At 42.4% G+C, this 16,768-nt stretch overlaps 1 protein-coding gene across 1 annotated transcript in view; it reads left to right on the top strand.

Annotated features, from left to right (window-relative positions):
• Positions 1-5,079: 5,079 nt before the first annotated feature.
• The window catches only part of CAP2 (cyclase associated actin cytoskeleton regulatory protein 2), a 69,503-nt gene continuing 57,814 nt past the window's right edge, over positions 5,080-16,768 (top strand). The window contains exons 1-2 of the mRNA XM_087763929.1: positions 5,080-5,237; positions 16,615-16,739. Of these exons, the coding sequence (XP_087620055.1) occupies positions 16,616-16,739 (124 nt within the window). The 5' untranslated portion in view covers positions 5,080-5,237; position 16,615. The remainder of the gene's footprint in view (positions 5,238-16,614; positions 16,740-16,768) is intronic.

The raw sequence follows: 16,768 nt of genomic DNA, 5'->3' as shown, positions 1-16,768 counted from the left end.
AAAAATATTTGCAATCTAGATTTACGGGGAAAAAAGTAAGCCATGGCAGAATCTCCTCAGCAATAAGCAGAAATGGCTCTTACTGAACACTAGACGAGGGATTTTAACCATTAGTAGAATAGCACATGAAGAGGACTGATGCATTTTACTGATGATGTAGATGCAGCAAGTCTTGACAAGCTCTGATCATGACAGTGATGCCATCGTACACATGGTGATGAAAGAAACAGCAGCAGACAGCAAGGACAAGAATGTCACCTAGTAAGAGAAAACTGCAGCTGCAAGAAAACAGATTACACCACCAGACTTTCATGCCTGACCCATTTGCGCATTCTGAAGGTGACTGGAGCTCCTAAGGATGCTGGGACGTTTTGAATGAGTCAAAGAAGCCGTGGCATGAAAAAGACCACAAAACATTTTTAGTAGTTTTTGACTTTTGGCAGTATTTGGGTATGCTTGCATTTTCCTCAGACACAGCCGGATTACAAAGCACTGACAATGACAAGGTCAAGAGCACATTTTACCAGCTGCAATTATCCTGCTAAGATGCTTCACAGCTCACATCTGGGGCTGGAATGGTGGCCCAGCATCACGGTAAAGCTGTCCTGAAACCCTGTCAAAGCTGAACTGTATATTCAACTACTAAGCTGGAAGCAGCACCTCACTTTGCTTAGTTGCACCGATGCATAACTCGAGGACACTGCTAGTCTCTTAATGGATCACCTGCAGCCTAGATTGAAAGAAAGATCAAAACAGAACTAAGAAGCTCAAACAGAAACGCTAACACCTCTAAACCAGGAAAACTAACGTTGACCAATGAGTAAGACTTCATCATTCCTTTTGACTACTGCTTCCACAGGTTTCATACGTAGCAAGGGAATAGTTCAAGATGACATGATAACATTACCCTCACATGCTTGAAAATTCTGCTTTCCTTCCTCTGATTCTCGGTTAAATCATCCTCACTAAAAGTTCCTTGCAAACTTCTGCCCGTAATTAAAAGAAAAACATGAAACTTCACTCAAAATCCATATCGAAACCCAGTACTGTATAAAACGGGATTTTTGACAAAAATACAACAGAAGCCTGTATCTCATGATAATAAATAGATAGGGCAATGTAAATACTTAGCAGAACTGGGGCCCAAGCCTACAATATTCACTGAGTAGCTTTCCCAAAAGAACAGCTCCACAGAACTGAATTAAACCGCAAAACTACAATTAGCAAAATTAGCCACAAAGATCAGTATTTGTGAGATCAGGACATTTTCCCCTTGGATTCAGCAAAGCCCTTAAACATATACTGAATTATAAACAAGTGAGTAATTCCATCCCTGTGCAACAAGCTGCTTAAATACAACTGGAATGCCTAAGTGCTCTGCTACCCAGGGATGCCATTACTCACATACTTAACGATAAGCACGTGCTTTTTAACTTTTTATGTTGCCATGCCTAAAGAGAAGCATACAACTAATTAATGTACAATTATCAAATGAGAGTCCACGCCCCCAGAGCTTACTGCATAAAAGAGAATACAGAGAAGAGATAAAATAGCAGCAGAGTGACATCTGTGAAACTAAATGTAATTTGAATCTGCCTTAATCTTATTTTACAGGGGATCAGATTGAATGATGACAGATTCAGCCTTATTTCGCACTAGTTTGAAAGAGGAGAAATAGTCCACTTCCTTGGCAGAATCTTCTTTTCTTCCTGCGTGTCTTGACACTTGATCTGTACAAGATACCCACAAAGTGCTCTTCGCGGATCCATTTAGTTCATTAGCTATATGCTGTTTTTCAAATTCTGTAGACTAAACAGCAGATTTGGTAAGCAAAAGGCATCTTGACATGTCCTGAATGCACTCCAATATTATTTAAGCAGATCTAGCAAGTCACACTACCAGGATTTTCACGTGATGTTCCAATTTATTTTCACATTAATAAGTGCTTGTGCAATTTTAATTAATATTAATATTTTCTGCATTGCCCCAGCAAAGGCAGACTTCATGAAATCAAGGAAATGAGCGACAATATTTGTGGTTTTCTCCAAACTTATCTATGAATCATTTAGATGCAAGTTACATCAATAGGGAAATTTTACAATCATATACATTGAAAGTCCATTTTCAACAAATACTGGGAAGGTAAGCATTAACATTTTCAACAGTCGTCTTCTGTGAAAAAATGTGTATGCAAATAAAAGATGCACCAGAGTATTTTATTCTAAGTAGGTTACAATGCTGTCATTCTGTAGAGATTTTGATAGCCTATCTCTACAGCCTCTGACGTGCACTTTGGGATCCCTGCACAACTTTAGAAATACGTTCTTCTATAAAAGGGAATAAAACATGCCAGCCTTGGCACAGATTGTCTGCAGCAGCAAAGCCAAAAAGTAAAAAAAATTATAAGGTTATATTAAATGCCATACACCGCGCTCCATGAGCTACTATATTTTAATTGTGTAACTTCCCGCAAGAGGGCTATTACTGCACTTCTTGCATAAGAAAAGCTCCTCATAATTTCAGGAGGACTATAGCAAAAATTAGAATTGCAAGGGTTTTTTGCATGTTTTGATCCTGAAGTTGGTGACCCTATCCCCACTAAAAAAAAGTAGACAAATAAAAACTTTTAACTTTTAGTTACTGGCATCAGTGTACTTTCTGCATATAAATCTATACTATATGAATGCATTGTTAGACTGAGGGCAAAGTACTCAGCCCCAAAGTCTGATCTTCCAGTCATTCCTTGCTCAGTGTTTCACTTTGTGCCAATGCCAAGCATTTTCAAAACGTATTTTTTATTGCTGTCCAAGCCTTCTTTTTCCTTGATGGGATGAAACAATAGCATGTCCTCTAGTCAATATTTTTGCACATACAATATTTTGCAAAGTCCAAAATTTGCACATCTCTCATTCCTTTCTTGGCCTGAGTTAATAACTACAAAGTTCTTTATAGAACTGCCTTTTAAGATTACCTTTATTTACATAGAAACTGCAAGGCTCTCTTCTCCAATGTTTTCAGGTGCTACATCTTACATCTTTGCTTGCCACTGGGTTTCCCCTGTATTATGAGGTCACTTTACAATTACTGAACCTCCCTTTTTTCCCTTCTTACTAAATTTATTACTTCTTGTTGTTCCCTTTACCTTAGTCTTAGCCTTTTAAGTTTGCCAATATTCTCCTGGGGAAGAGAAAAAAAGAACTTGTTTGTTTTGTGAACAAAGCACTAGAAGTCGGGAGCAAAGATGTGTTACAGGGAACTTGTTTCAGACGTGTAGGGCATCTGCCAGTTTGGTAGCCTCAGAAGACTTTCCATGGAAAGGAAATGCCCAGTGTTTTTTCCCTTTTTTCCGTGTGCCTGTCATGTAAAAGGATGATGTGGAGTGCCTGGCTGTGCTCTTACAGTAAGAGCTTGTAAAGCTTTTCATAAGTTAACTACACTACATTTTTCTCAAATTAAATTGACATTGTACAGAAATTCAATTGCATTTATCATCCTAAACTTTCCACTATTCATGCTGACACTGCACAGGTGTTGGGATTTTTTTTTTTCTCTCTGAGCTGTACGGAATATGGACCTTGAGCTGTAATCAAAATGTAGTAGTTTCACAATTTCTTCATCTTTTGGGGTTTTCTTTCCAGAAAGAGATCTTCTGGGCTTGTTTCTCGCTTCTCTTAAGTAGTTTCTGTGTTCTGTGCATTTTTGCAATCAGGTCTTCAATTCCATACCACCTTTTTCCCTTTTGGAAAGTCTGGCAAGACCCTGTCTTTTAAAACCTGTGCTGTTCTGTTGATTTCATCTGGCTGTTTATACAAGCCAAGGGGAAGCAGTTCTTTTCACCGCGTACAGGCAGCTGCCGCACTGATTTTTTGCAATTTCCGATGCCAATTACATTGTCTGCACTAGTGAGTTTGGATCCCAGACTGATCCTTACAGCCCGCTTGCTTTTGCTTAATGTTGTCTTTAGGCATGGGAGGTCTGTGAGCTGCTGTTAACTATGGCATCCTTGTTAAAGTATGACTTTCCCGAGCCCCTGTTTAACTGCTACACAATTAAAACAAGTTCTTGTGTTCCATATTTTATAGCGGTGTTGTCAAACCACCAGAAATCAAACATAAAGTCTTCTAAAATAAGCTCTATATTTGACAGGGAAAAGTGCTACTGATTTTTGCAGAACTACATGGTTGACTTGAAAAATATATGTGGTCTTTTTTATTATCACTAATTAATGATTATTTTTCCATTCAAGAGCAAACCGTTCCTTTAAAGGCTGTGAATTCATGGTCTTCTCCCAAGACTTCTGTGCAGAAAGCCAGCTCATTTGATACTTGGAGGAGAAGCAGATTTCAGGTGGATGATCAGATGCCCCTTGGGACCACGTGGTGACGAGCACCGCGTAACTGCAAAACGGGCGCGCTCCCTTTTGGCCGGGGGTACGGACTAGCGCCAAGCCCACGGAGCCCGACAAGCGAGGCTTAGGCACAGGTGTTTGCCTGCTGGGAGAAGTCCTGGTTTCGTGGCCGTACTGAACGAGGGCAGCGAGCCCACTGTGGGCCCGGCTACAGCAGCGGTCGGGCAACTACAGTTTAGTCCGGCTCGGAGTAGACAGTGAACTCTCTTGGTGCACGTGAGGCTGCCCTCAGCCACGCGAGGGGTCTGCTGGTTTCCACGCGGGCCACGCTCTCCTTCCCCAGCGCGGGCTGGGCCTGCGTGGCGTGGGGTCCTCACTTCCCACTCACCCGAGCTGTGCCCGACGGGCAAGCAGGGCCGCCACGCCTGCGGCCGTGGGTGCCCCTGCCGCGGGTGGGTGCCCCTGCCGCGGGTGCCTGCGCTCTCCCCGGCTCCTCCGTGATGCTCCACCACTGCCATTTCCTCGCAGGCTCCCAGCCGCCGCACCGCCGCCGAGAGACACCTCTCCCTCTCCATTTTCACACTCCACCCACTTTTTGCTTTCTTTCTCCATCTCTGCCACCGTCTCTCTCCCTTTCTGGACTTGTCTTTATTTGGCACTCCCGGAAGCCGCTGGGCATGCCTCTCCCTGCCCGCCGGGACAGCTGATGTGACTGACTGACACCGGCTCCCGCTGAGGAGGAGGAGGAGGAGAAGGAGGAGGAGGAGGAGGGAGAGCAGCGGCGAGGCGAGGCGAGGCGAGGCGAGGGAGGGGGGAGCGAGTGACCGGCCACGGATTTTCATTGCAGAGAGGAGGGGAAAAAAAAAGGCTACACGGGTCATCAAAACAGGTAACTCAAGAGCAGTCAGCGGCGGGAGGGGCGGGATGCGGGGAGCAGCCCCCCCCCCCCCCCCTCCGGCCCCGGGCGGGCTGGGGCGGGCCCGGCGCGGCGCGGCCGGGGCCGTGGGTGCGCTCTCGCCGGCGGTGGCGCGGAGGGACCCGGCCGCGGCGGCGGCAGCGGACATCTTGGGGGGGGGGGGGGGGGTTAGCGATGAGGGGACGTCTTGGGGCTGGGGCCGGGGGCTGCAGGGCGGCGGCGCAGTTCGGTGAGCGGGCGGTGCCCCGGGCGCTATCTGGGTCAGGGCCCCGCGGGCGCGGCCGTGCTGCGGCCCGCACCCCGCTCTGCCCCTCCGCTTCCCTCCCGTCACCTGCGCCGGGCTGCCCGCGGAAAGCCCCCCGCTCCCCCCGGGTGATAAAGTGCCGATTGCCGCGGGGAGGAAGTCATCGCGGGGGGGGGGACACACCCGAGCAAAATACCACAGCAGATGAGGGATCCTCTTTGGGGCTGTACCCGGCCCTCCTCCGCCAGGCCCCTGGTCAGCGCCGCCGGCGGCCGTGGATGGCTCCCGGGGGTGCTTTGGGCTGCGCCCCGGCCCCCGGCCCGCATCCCGGCAGCCCAGCTTTCCGGCGGGTTATGAAAAACGCCCTCCGCTTGTTTGTGCAGACCTGACTCTGCCAAGCGATGCCGGTCTTGAACTCTCCTAATCAGCGTAAGATGATCTAATTTGGGGGGAGGCAGCTGCAGCGCGGGTGGGCAGCTGGGCTCCCCGTCCCCGGTTCCTCCGGCGCCTGGAGCCAGAGGCGTGTGGCGGGGGTGGCTGCATCGCCTGCAGGTGTAGCCCGGAGAAGAGGGTTAAACAGCATCTGAAAGTGCTGAAGACAGAATATATACCTTTATATGAAAACATGTAAGGGGTTCTGCAGATGCAAGGCGACGTTCAGAGGGGGGCAGGAGGAAGGCGGACATGAAGAAGCGCGAAGCTGAGATGCTGCATTTTGCAGTAACTTGGCATCTGAAAGGAGCGCTGCCCAGAGGTGCAGCCAGCACAAAGCCGAGGAGAACCTGTCAGGACCCCACCTAAAAACGTCACATCTGTCCTTTGCTTCGAGGACTGCTATAGATCTGTATCTTAGCACTACGGGGTCAGCAGTGAGGATTTTTATCAAGTAAAATTCAGATTTCATAACACGTAGGGGCAGTCTTAAAAACAAAGACCATCTGGGGAAGAAAGCTTGCTTTATATGCGTTACCTACGTGTGGTGGTTTTCCAATGATGGAAAATGTTTTCAGAAAAAAGCCTCCACAGAGCCCGGTCCATTAGGAAATAGTTGGAAGGAGTCTGTTTAGCAGGGGGGCAGGGTGGGATCAATACTCCAAATTTTCATTAATTCCTTTCTTAGCCAGGCAAACGTGACAATGGTTCATGGACTACCACGTTTCCTTGTTCTGTGAAACTGTAGTCACGAAACTAGTCCTACTTCAGAAACGTAGCTTTAAAAATTATTCACAATAGCAAAGTGGTAGATGATAGAATGAATTGGAACTCGATACAGGACTCTCAGAGCTGGCCTTTTAAGACATTACTGCAAGGTGGATATCCTAATTTCATTCAAATTTTATCCTAGCATTTCCTTTTAATTGCTTATTATGCAATTAAAATTTTCTCTGGTTCAATACATTTTCAACACAAGGATTTCATAAGACTGATTCTATTTTGAGCAAGTTTGCACAGGAACAAAGGCAACGCACCTTCTGTAGGAAAGCCAGGCATGTACAACAAGATGGCCCTTTTAGGTCTTGGGCATAACAAAAATGCTGGTCTTCAGAATATTCTTATGATTCATTTGCGTCTTCCCCCTCAAACGAATGCTGCTCACATGTGGAAGGTGGACAGGCGCAACTCCAAATGTAATGAATAAAATATGTTTTCTCAATTAAATAAAAACGAAGAGGATGTGCATTATTTACTATTACAGTAGAACCAACCGATGTCATGTTTTCATTATTCTTTGCCAGGTATGGCACTCACTTTAGTGGAGGCAAGTGCTTCTTGATATACGAGAAGGAGCAAGGGTACTAAGATTACACGTATTAACGCCCTCCCCATCATTAGATTTTCTAATCCCAGTGTATAATTTTTATTAACCATTTAAAACACATTGGGGACCCTAAATTAGGAAAAAAAAAAAAAAGAATTAAAATTCCCCCAGGACTAAAATTCATGGGAATCTGAATTAGCAAGTATTGGAAAAGTAGCAGAGTGCAGCAAGGAGGGCTGGAAACCAGTCAAATTGTATTCAGCTCCCAGCCTTGCAACATTACCTGGAGCAAGTCAAATAATCTTTCCATGTTTCAATCTGTGGCCTGTCAGCGACAATAACATTGCAAGAGGTTTGAACTCTAGAGAGAAAAATGGTGAACTGCCAAATATGTTAAAGAAATATTCTTTGTGGTTCTGCATGAGTTTTAACATCATGTGCAACAGCAGCAAGCTCAATAGTTGCAGTTGCTGCCTACTAGAACATCTAACTACATGAAGGAGAACATTCGTGACTTACTGTGCTTGTTGGGGCAAAACCAAAGAAACACCTACGATAAATCAGGTATAAATGATTGCAGTTATTCAGATAGCTGTTTTATTATGAACTAGTTAAAAGATTTTCCTTGATTAAGCACCCCCTAATATATATACATAATTTTAATTCCTTTCTCTAAAATTTTAAGTGCATCTTTTGCAATAGAGGGAGCAATTGGGAACTTGTCACCTTCCTGAGGTACAGAGTCAGCTCCAGTTACTCGCATATTTTTGAAAAATGAGTCATTTTGGCAGATATGGTTTACTGACTCTTGAAATAAGAAATGCTTTGAACTCTAAAGGCTCAGCTATTCTTCAAGAATGTCACCGCTAGAACTATACCAGAATATCAACACCTTTACTAAGCAGCGTACATTGAAATGACAAAAGCACACATAAGCACAGCTGCAGCTACGGCAGAGATTCTGCTGATTCAGCTCGTTGAGCAAGGGTATGGGTTTTGGGGTTTCTTAAACCTCTGTGATCTTTGTCACCATGTGAGCAAGACTTTATGGCATAAACACGGCCTTAGTTCATACACGTACTGGCTACTGTTGTCTTCATTTCACCTGTGTATGTAAGGTATTCTGACTATGTCAAATTTCAGGGACTTTTTGTTACCAAAAAAAGGTCCCATTGAGACTACTTGCCTGAGTATATGCTAATGAAAATTGCTGTGTCTGACCCACAATTTTTCAGAGAATAGCAGGCTAAAGAAATTGCTTGTAAAATCCAAAATACTGGTAATAGTACACTGGGAATCAAAGGCTTAATGCTTTTGTAGCATATAAAAAAAAAACAACCAGGTAAATGTTCAAGTACATAATTGAATAGTGTTGTATTTTTACAAGAAGACGTGCTCAGATCCCGTGCATTAAAGTTATGTTTTGTATTAGTTTAAATACTTAATTAATTGCTTTTTGGAAGGAATGCAAAGAATGATTTACATTTCCATGTGTAATCCGTCATTGTTTAGAGAGAAGAAACAGCAGAATAATTCACCTAACAGCTCTGGGTCCTCTAAAGCAACCATCGTAGCGAAGGCTGAGTCTACAAGCATCTAAGATGGGTCCAATTTGATCTTTCTGGGCTTCACGATCCCTCACACTGAAACAGAGGAGGGATAAATAGCCAAATGTCTCAGATCTTGTAAGTGAGCAAGGTTGCATGGATTATCATTAAAACTCAGGACCTCTGAGTAGTAACCAGGTTACAGCAGGGAATAGAAAGGTCTTTTTTAGTAGCAGGTGGCCCATTTCATCCTGAATCAGAAGCAAAGGCACAACCCAGTGCAATGCTAAGCAGTATTGCAGAATCAGCAGGCTGAATTTTAGAATGGGAGATGGCCCAAGGCCTCGAGTTTTTGTGATCGATAAAGATCACAAACGAGCTGCAGAGCAAAGGGAGTACTCAAATGGCAAAAAGCTTGCTTCAGCCCTCGTGGCTGCCGCCATGCTGGAAGAAAGGCCACAGGCTGCAGGCTGAGTGGGGCAGCCGCGACGAGCCTGAGACCATCAGACACAGAGTGCCGAGATCGTAATTGCAGCAGGATGTTCTGCTAAGAGCAAGAACACTGGGTAACTTGGCTGAAATCAAGCCCAACTATTCAGCCTTTGGCATAACATGGATATGCATAAGAAGTTGGGTGTGGAAGTGTTGTGCAGGGCCACCCTCACCGCAAACAAAACCGTTACTAACCTTGGTACTGAATAACTCTACAGTCCCGTCTCTTCTGCCAAAGCATAGTTTTTAGAGCTTGCAACACTATCTGTTTAGTTTTAACTTTCCCCCTTTGCTTTTCTCCTTTCACATCCCAGAAGTACTGAAGCACTCCATAAGGGTTTGCACTTTGTGGAGTTTACCCTTTCGGACAGTGCAAATTCAATTTGGTTGGAACCGTAGCATAAAGAATGTTACTGTTCAGTTATTATGAACTGAACTGAAGCACTTTAATAAAATCGATGCCTGCATGCAGTATTTTCTCGGTTCAGCAAGGCAGCCTGCTTACATACAGTAATTGGACTTGTGACAGGTAATTAAATGGCTTGTAAGGCCTTTAGGATGCTTGATTACATGCAAAGCACCATACTAATACATAGTAAATGAGGTGGCTAAGAACGTTGTGTTTCTGTTGATTGGAGAGATACTAAAACTCTTATACTTCATTGGAGGGAGAGAAGAAAATAAAACCAAGACAAAAGACTATGAGCAGTGGTGACATAAAAAGGGAGCATAAAAAGAATAGGAGAATGCACATAGAAACTGGGTTGCCTTGGTTATTTTAAGTCAATCATGCTTACACAGACTGTCAAGTCTTGACTGCTTCAGTATATCATTAAATAATGAACTTGTTCTTTGTGATCACAAAATTGATCAGACAGTCAAAATTATTCAGCGAGGGATAGGAGCTCTTCACAAAACTTACATATAATTAGAATGTGAACTGATATTCCAGGAGATACGAAGCACATACATGAACACATGACATATTTTAAAGAATTCATATTAAATTACCAGAGGCCTAACCACAGTCCATGCTGTTATTACATTGACTTGTAAACACACAGCTTGACGTGTGCAGTTGCTCACCCATAATTATGGGACTAAACTGGGATGTGATAAGAAATCTAAAATGCATCAACAGTCTTAGGGGTACTTGTCAAAATAGGGATTGTTTTACAAAGCAGTTTTGTAATATTTTTTAAATAATGGGATACAAAAATGCCTCCATTCCTTTCCTGAGTGTTTTTGTAGACAGCAGCCTGATCACTGGGAGAGGGAGAGACGCAGAACAGCCAGAATGCAGACAGAAAAGTATGCTTTGTGGTACCAACAGCATAAAGCCAGGCAAAAGAAAAAAGTTAAATGGAAGAGGTGCAACATGAACCTGCTTTTTCTTCTTCCACACAAAAATCTTTTTTGCTTATAAAAAAAATAACCCTTTAAAAACACAGAGGGTATGCCAAAGAGAGAAGTCCACAGACAAGGTAATATAGGTAGCACACTCTTACGCACAGCAACAGAGGACTCATTTGTAACATATCAGTGGTTTTAACACACACACTGAGCTATAGACAGAAATATTTTATGATGAGTATAGTGGAGCCAGACAAGACTTCAAACCAAAGTGGCACACCCATCCACAAAAAGCAGAAATCACACAGACATTTTTGTCTTTCTGCTATTCCAGGTATAACACTTGTCCATTTTAACAAAAAAAAATTGTCAAAATTCTAATACTGTTAAATATACAAGACTATATCTTTTACTAGAATAAAAAAAGATATTTTTTTCTCTCTACTTAAAAGAGCATTGCTTCCAAAGGAGCTTGTAGCAGATCTAGGGGCAAAACAAGAAAAAAAGGTCACCAAAGGCTCTGATTTGAACCCTGAATCATTCTCCTCACACAGGGCTTTACTGAGAGGTCTTCTGGTTTAATCCAATTTGACAACAGTTTGACAAGCCTCTGTTTACATTCCTCCCATACAGCTAATGGGAAACAAAACACAAACCATACAAGGTAATGTTTCTGTCTGTCTACCAAAGACACACTTTCTTCTAACCAATACTCCCTTGCTTTGCATTCTCCACCCAAAATCTTTTATGGTAGTAACCCAAATAGCTTCAGGGGCTCCTCGTTACCACTCGGCCAGTGCCAGGCTGCTTCTGAGCTCTGCCTGGGAATGAGCAACCCCCGAGGCCCCAGGCCAGTGGGTTTTCATTGTCTGGACCAGAATGGGGTGCAGCAGGAATTTGAGTCTGATGCCAAAGGCGGCATAAAAGACTGCCCACTCAACACAGCTTGGAGGTGGTACATACGTTTGAATGGCGGTGTAGGAAAGCCAGCCATTTCAGGCTCAAGCTGACTGTGTTTTTTTAAGAAATGAAGTGCCATAAGATGCTTTTGTAATTTGAGGGGATGTTCAGGAACGCGTACACATTTCCCCTCCCTAGACATAGATTGGTGTATATTGTACAGAAGAACTCTTAGAGGACGCAGTACTTCGGATCTATAAAACGTTCGTGACTGGCTCTCTGATAGTACCAGCTGGCAATCTAGGTTTTTGTGTATTTTATTTCGTATCTCAGTAGCAATTTATTAAAAGACTATGAGAGAAAGCACATGCGCAGGCTGCTATACTTTCAATTGTGATTTTCCAAGCAGTGTAGGAACATTAGATACAATTAAAATGCCACATTGCTGCCTGTATTCTGGTTTAGGCACCTGCCCTTTTTTGGCATAGTGAGGAAAAGCAAAGTCTGACCTGTAGCGTCTCAGATGATGAGCGTGAGCGAGACCTGGCTTAATTTTTCAGATGCTAGGTGGATTTGGAAGGGCTGGTACTTAGGAAAAAACAAACAAACAAACAAATAAATGAACAAGTTGCTGCTTCTTCTCCTCCTAAATTAAAAGAGTGCTAAGAAGTAAAACAAACTGTGGAACTTTATACTATCTGTTGCTGATGTTTGTCAGAATAATATCATCCTTTACAGGATGGCATCATTCCTGTGTTCAAAACTGCCATTTTTACATGGCTGATAAGTCATCATATGTTTATTTTTTCCCCTTACGCTACTATACTGCTTTTCCCTGTGGGCTCGTTACAGCTTGTTTCTCCTTGAGATAGAGCAATATGGTCCTCTGTCGTAAGTCACATACAATGATAACAGGAATAGTACCTGTGTGTTTTGGCTTCCAGTTTGACTGCTGTTTGGGATGAGTATGTCAGGGAATTTTAGTCTACAGACAAATTTTTTCCCCCTGATGATAGATAAATGGTGCTTTGAGACAGCTGTCAAATTGGGGAGAAAAGCAGTGATCTCCCAAGGCCTGTCTACAAAAAGAGATCTGCTTTTTGGTCGTCAGCACGCCTTGTTCTACCTGGTTTTGGCTTCACTTCTTTTGGGGAAGAAATGACAGATGGTAGCATTACCACATGCCTTTAGCACTCCCAAAAAAGATATCACTAACTGTAAACAGGGCAGATCTGTGGATCTTCTTTCTTATTTTTTGTGCACAAGAGACAATTAACAATGTCAACATTTAAATGATTGATTGTCAGTAGATGTGGGTTAACACCTTTCCTGACTCTTAGTTGACCTTCTTTTCAATGAAGGACAGTGTACTTCTCCACCAAGAGAGCAACTGGATACAGGATTACATGGGAGTTGAAGCACTGTTATTTTTAACTCCTTATGGGTGGTCAAGATCAACTCCAGGAAAAGGTATATGGTTAACCCCGATAATCTACTTCAAGATCAAAGCTTTAATTAAAATCCTAGTAGAGATGAGATAGAGAATCTGTCTTGATGTAAAAAATGTGCTTTATGGGAGTGGAAGCATCCCATAGATGTATTTACATCCTCTTTGCTTTTCATTTGCATGCAAAGATTTTATTTGGCACTGTAACTAGACCGGTCTTATTATTTATTTATAATATAAGCTCTGATGCTATATCACACAGACAGTATCTTCACAGAGTCAAGCTGTAGCGTTTGTGTTCTGACTCCTTTTGAGCTGTAGCTTTGTGGTGTCGGTTTGACCACGCGGAGTTCAGTGTGGAATGATAAGTAATCAGATGAACAGCTGAATATAGGCTAAGAAAATGCTGAAGGTTGTCATAATATGAGCCAAATACGTGAATCCCTAAATATAGGCAAAGATGTCAATGTTTAGATTGAGAACGGATGAAGAGAGTTGTCATGCTATTGCTCAGTGGAGTCTTCACTTCAGAACACTAACATTAATTCCAGTCTTGTTTGTAAGATAGATACCTACTCAATTGATGGTGAAGCGAAGTGTAAATGTAAGGTACAACTGATTTGCTCTTGTAGTGTTATACACAGTAATGGCAAAAGTATATTTGCACTTTATTCATACACGACAGGGATACCTGTGTGTATACTTATGTGCACACCTATATATAAGTATAGATACGAATACCATATAGTCGTGAATATATAAGTACACAGATAAAAAGGTAGGTTCAGTATAAACATAATGATTGGGGAGCTCTTAAGTGTAACATTCCTTATAAAAACAATGAAAACCTGGCATCCCTAATTTTATGGTAAAAATGGATCCTACTTCTGTCTAAAAAGACTATAACAATATATTATTCTGTGGTTGCCTTGCTGGTGATACCTGCTTTTGGAAGAACAACATGGTAGTCCTCCAGCTAATGGGGTTAGCAAAAGACTATGTGGCAGCTGGAAAGTGTTGCATAAAAATGTCCATAGGGTTGCTGAGTTGGATTATTCCCTTGAGCTTCGGACACCGTAATCCCTATTCTTAGCATCTCTCAGAGGGCAGTTTGTTGGGTAGAACATTACAAGTCTGATCCACCTCTGTTCATTTGTGAGATTCCTCAGACCTCCAAGCGTGTGCAGTCAAAGGCGTTTGGTTTGTAGTCAAACAATTGAGTCCTTTCACAGGCAAAATCAGGCTGAAGAGGCCAAAAAGTAACAGGTCTTCCAAAGCAATTTGTACGTGTCATCAAGGAAGATTTTAAGGCAGATGAAAAAAACCCAACCTACTTGACTGCATCTTCAAATAAAGACAAACAGGAACTATACTGGAAATATACTTTAAAATGCTGATGAAATGAGTTGACTGTTAGTATGCTATGTTAGACCAGCCTGACTTTAGACTGGTTTAAAACATAACTTTTAAAACAGGCACCATTTTAGGCTTTTATGTAGCAGGGTAAAATGTGAAAAGCATGTGTCCGTAATATTGTTGAGGATTGACAGTACTTTGTTTTAAGAAAAGGTTTAATATTCTCACAAAAGTTTGAACATTTCAGAAGCTCTCCTGATACCTTTCTCTCATTCCTGCCAAGACACTTGTAACCTTACAAAAAGTTAAGGTGTGTTTTTGAAAAATTCATTTGATTTTTCAAACAGATTAGTGTGCATTTTCAGTATAAGCAAAGAGAGCCCCTCTGCATTTTGACAGTGTTTATATGCACGCTGTCTAATGCCATCCTCTTTTGGGGGGTTGCTTTTTTATTTAATGTAAATAGGAAAAACCCATAAATTCCAGACAAAACTTTCTCATGAGAATGGTTCTCCCGAGGGTTTCTCACTGTAAAACCTTCTGCTTCACTTTTAGGTCAAACACAAACCTCCTTATATTTATAGGGTAAAGTCTGAAGGTCCCACCTTGTTTTGTCAGGCAGCATGACTCAGCACAAGAGCTCTGCGTGTGTTTCCACAGTCCTAGTAGCTAACCTTCTCTCGCATTTACATTTTAAAAATAAAAATACTATCATTTTTATTCATAAGAATTATTAATACTAATTTGTAAATCGAAACCTTTCTTTTCATGTTACTTTACTTTTTAGTTATAACATCTAGGCATTCTCCCTGGGGCATGGGGACACTGAAGCAGCATTTTTTGTTGCTAGTGTTGCGCAGTATCGCAGAGTTTATTGGAACCTACTATTATGCTTTGGTATCTCTGAAATACTAGCACTTTTAGCAGGCTGTTCATGAGGAACTAGTACATTTACACGTATATTCCAGGTATGCCTAACCTTTCTAGTCTACAAGCCATACAGCAATCAATGTCTTGTGGCAGAGTGCCACAGGGTAGGGACCCCAGAGAGCTGCTGGCTACCTGCTTGCCCCAGCTGGGGGTGCGAGTTCCCCCGTTGCCACTGCTTCTTCTGCACGCCCCAGTGCTGGGCAGGGGATGTAGCCTAGTGTGGGAGCTGAGCTGGAACTGTTCACAAGGATCGTGTTAATCGAGAGCCATAGATCCCTCCCCCCCCCCTTCTGTATGTCATTTAGCAGAATAAAACACTCGCAACCTTAAGTGAGGAGCATGTACGTTAAACTTCTTATATTAAATGATAGGGGAGTTAAACATAGCTTTGTCTTTGCTTATATAACCGCTTCTCAGTCTGAGGTGAATCTAGCGCTGTGTTCCCTGAGACATTGGCCAGTATTCAAAAACGTCAATGCCTACACTTCCTCACATGTAAGAAGGCAGATAATCACATTGTGGGGAAAGAAAGTAAAGTGTGAGCTGTTAAAAATTTAACCTAATTTCTATTTCATTTTAAATCAAAAGCACTGTAGCAGTACTGCACAAGCAGGCCCCTGGATTTTTTTTTTCTTTCCGAAGGTTAATTAGTGCTTGATTTAAAGAGCTTGGGAAACACTGATTCACATCAGGTACTTTCATAAGAAAAAAATTAAGTGATGGGAAATCATATCAGAAGAATAAACAGAAGACCTTCTTGGCTTCTTGAGGAGTCTTCAATAAAGTGGCTGAGTCTTACTACAAAGCATAAAAGACTGAGGCAAATTTCAGAATGTACCTTTTCAGAAATCAGGAGGCATACATTTAAAGTCTGGCTTTCAGTCAAGTATTAACTGCATCTGCATTTTTGCCTCTGTAAATGGCCGATGCAAATCATTGTACGCATAAGGTTTTACCAATTACATTTATAAATACTTCGGTTATCTCAAGATCTGATTGGGAGCATACACATGTATTTGTCATAAACTGTCCACATATAGGCTGTCCAAAGCTATGCTAGCAGTGGTTTGAATCTGCTGTTTACAATGAAAAACCAGGGCTGAGTACTGATCGTATTCCCTGTTGACAAAGAAGCAAGTTACCATATGTCAGCTGCTTCACTGCTTATACGCCAGAAAGACAATACTTAAAACATACGAGTTATACCATAAAAGCTGATAAAAGATAAAGCCACAAGATGAACGGAACTGTAACATGAAGTAAAGCATGGGCTTTACTCAGAGGGGTCTAACACTGTTTCTGTCCTTAATCATTTTTTTCAGAATGGCAGAGACTCATGGTTTGATGGAGAGACTGGAGAAAGCAGTGACTCGGCTTGAATCATTATTTTCAGATTCACACAGATCTGGTGGAATGGAGTGTGATGCCATCAATGGAGTCAATGGAAGTAAGTCTGTTTTTTGAAGTACCATCTCT

Source organism: Nipponia nippon, unplaced genomic scaffold (genome assembly GCF_047370975.1).
Source record: "Nipponia nippon isolate SJK-2023a ecotype South Korea unplaced genomic scaffold, ASM4737097v1 scaffold_1, whole genome shotgun sequence".
NCBI lineage: Eukaryota > Metazoa > Chordata > Aves > Pelecaniformes > Threskiornithidae > Nipponia > Nipponia nippon.
The sequence above is the reverse complement of the archived record's forward strand: the minus strand, read 5'-3'. Positions and strand labels throughout refer to the sequence as shown.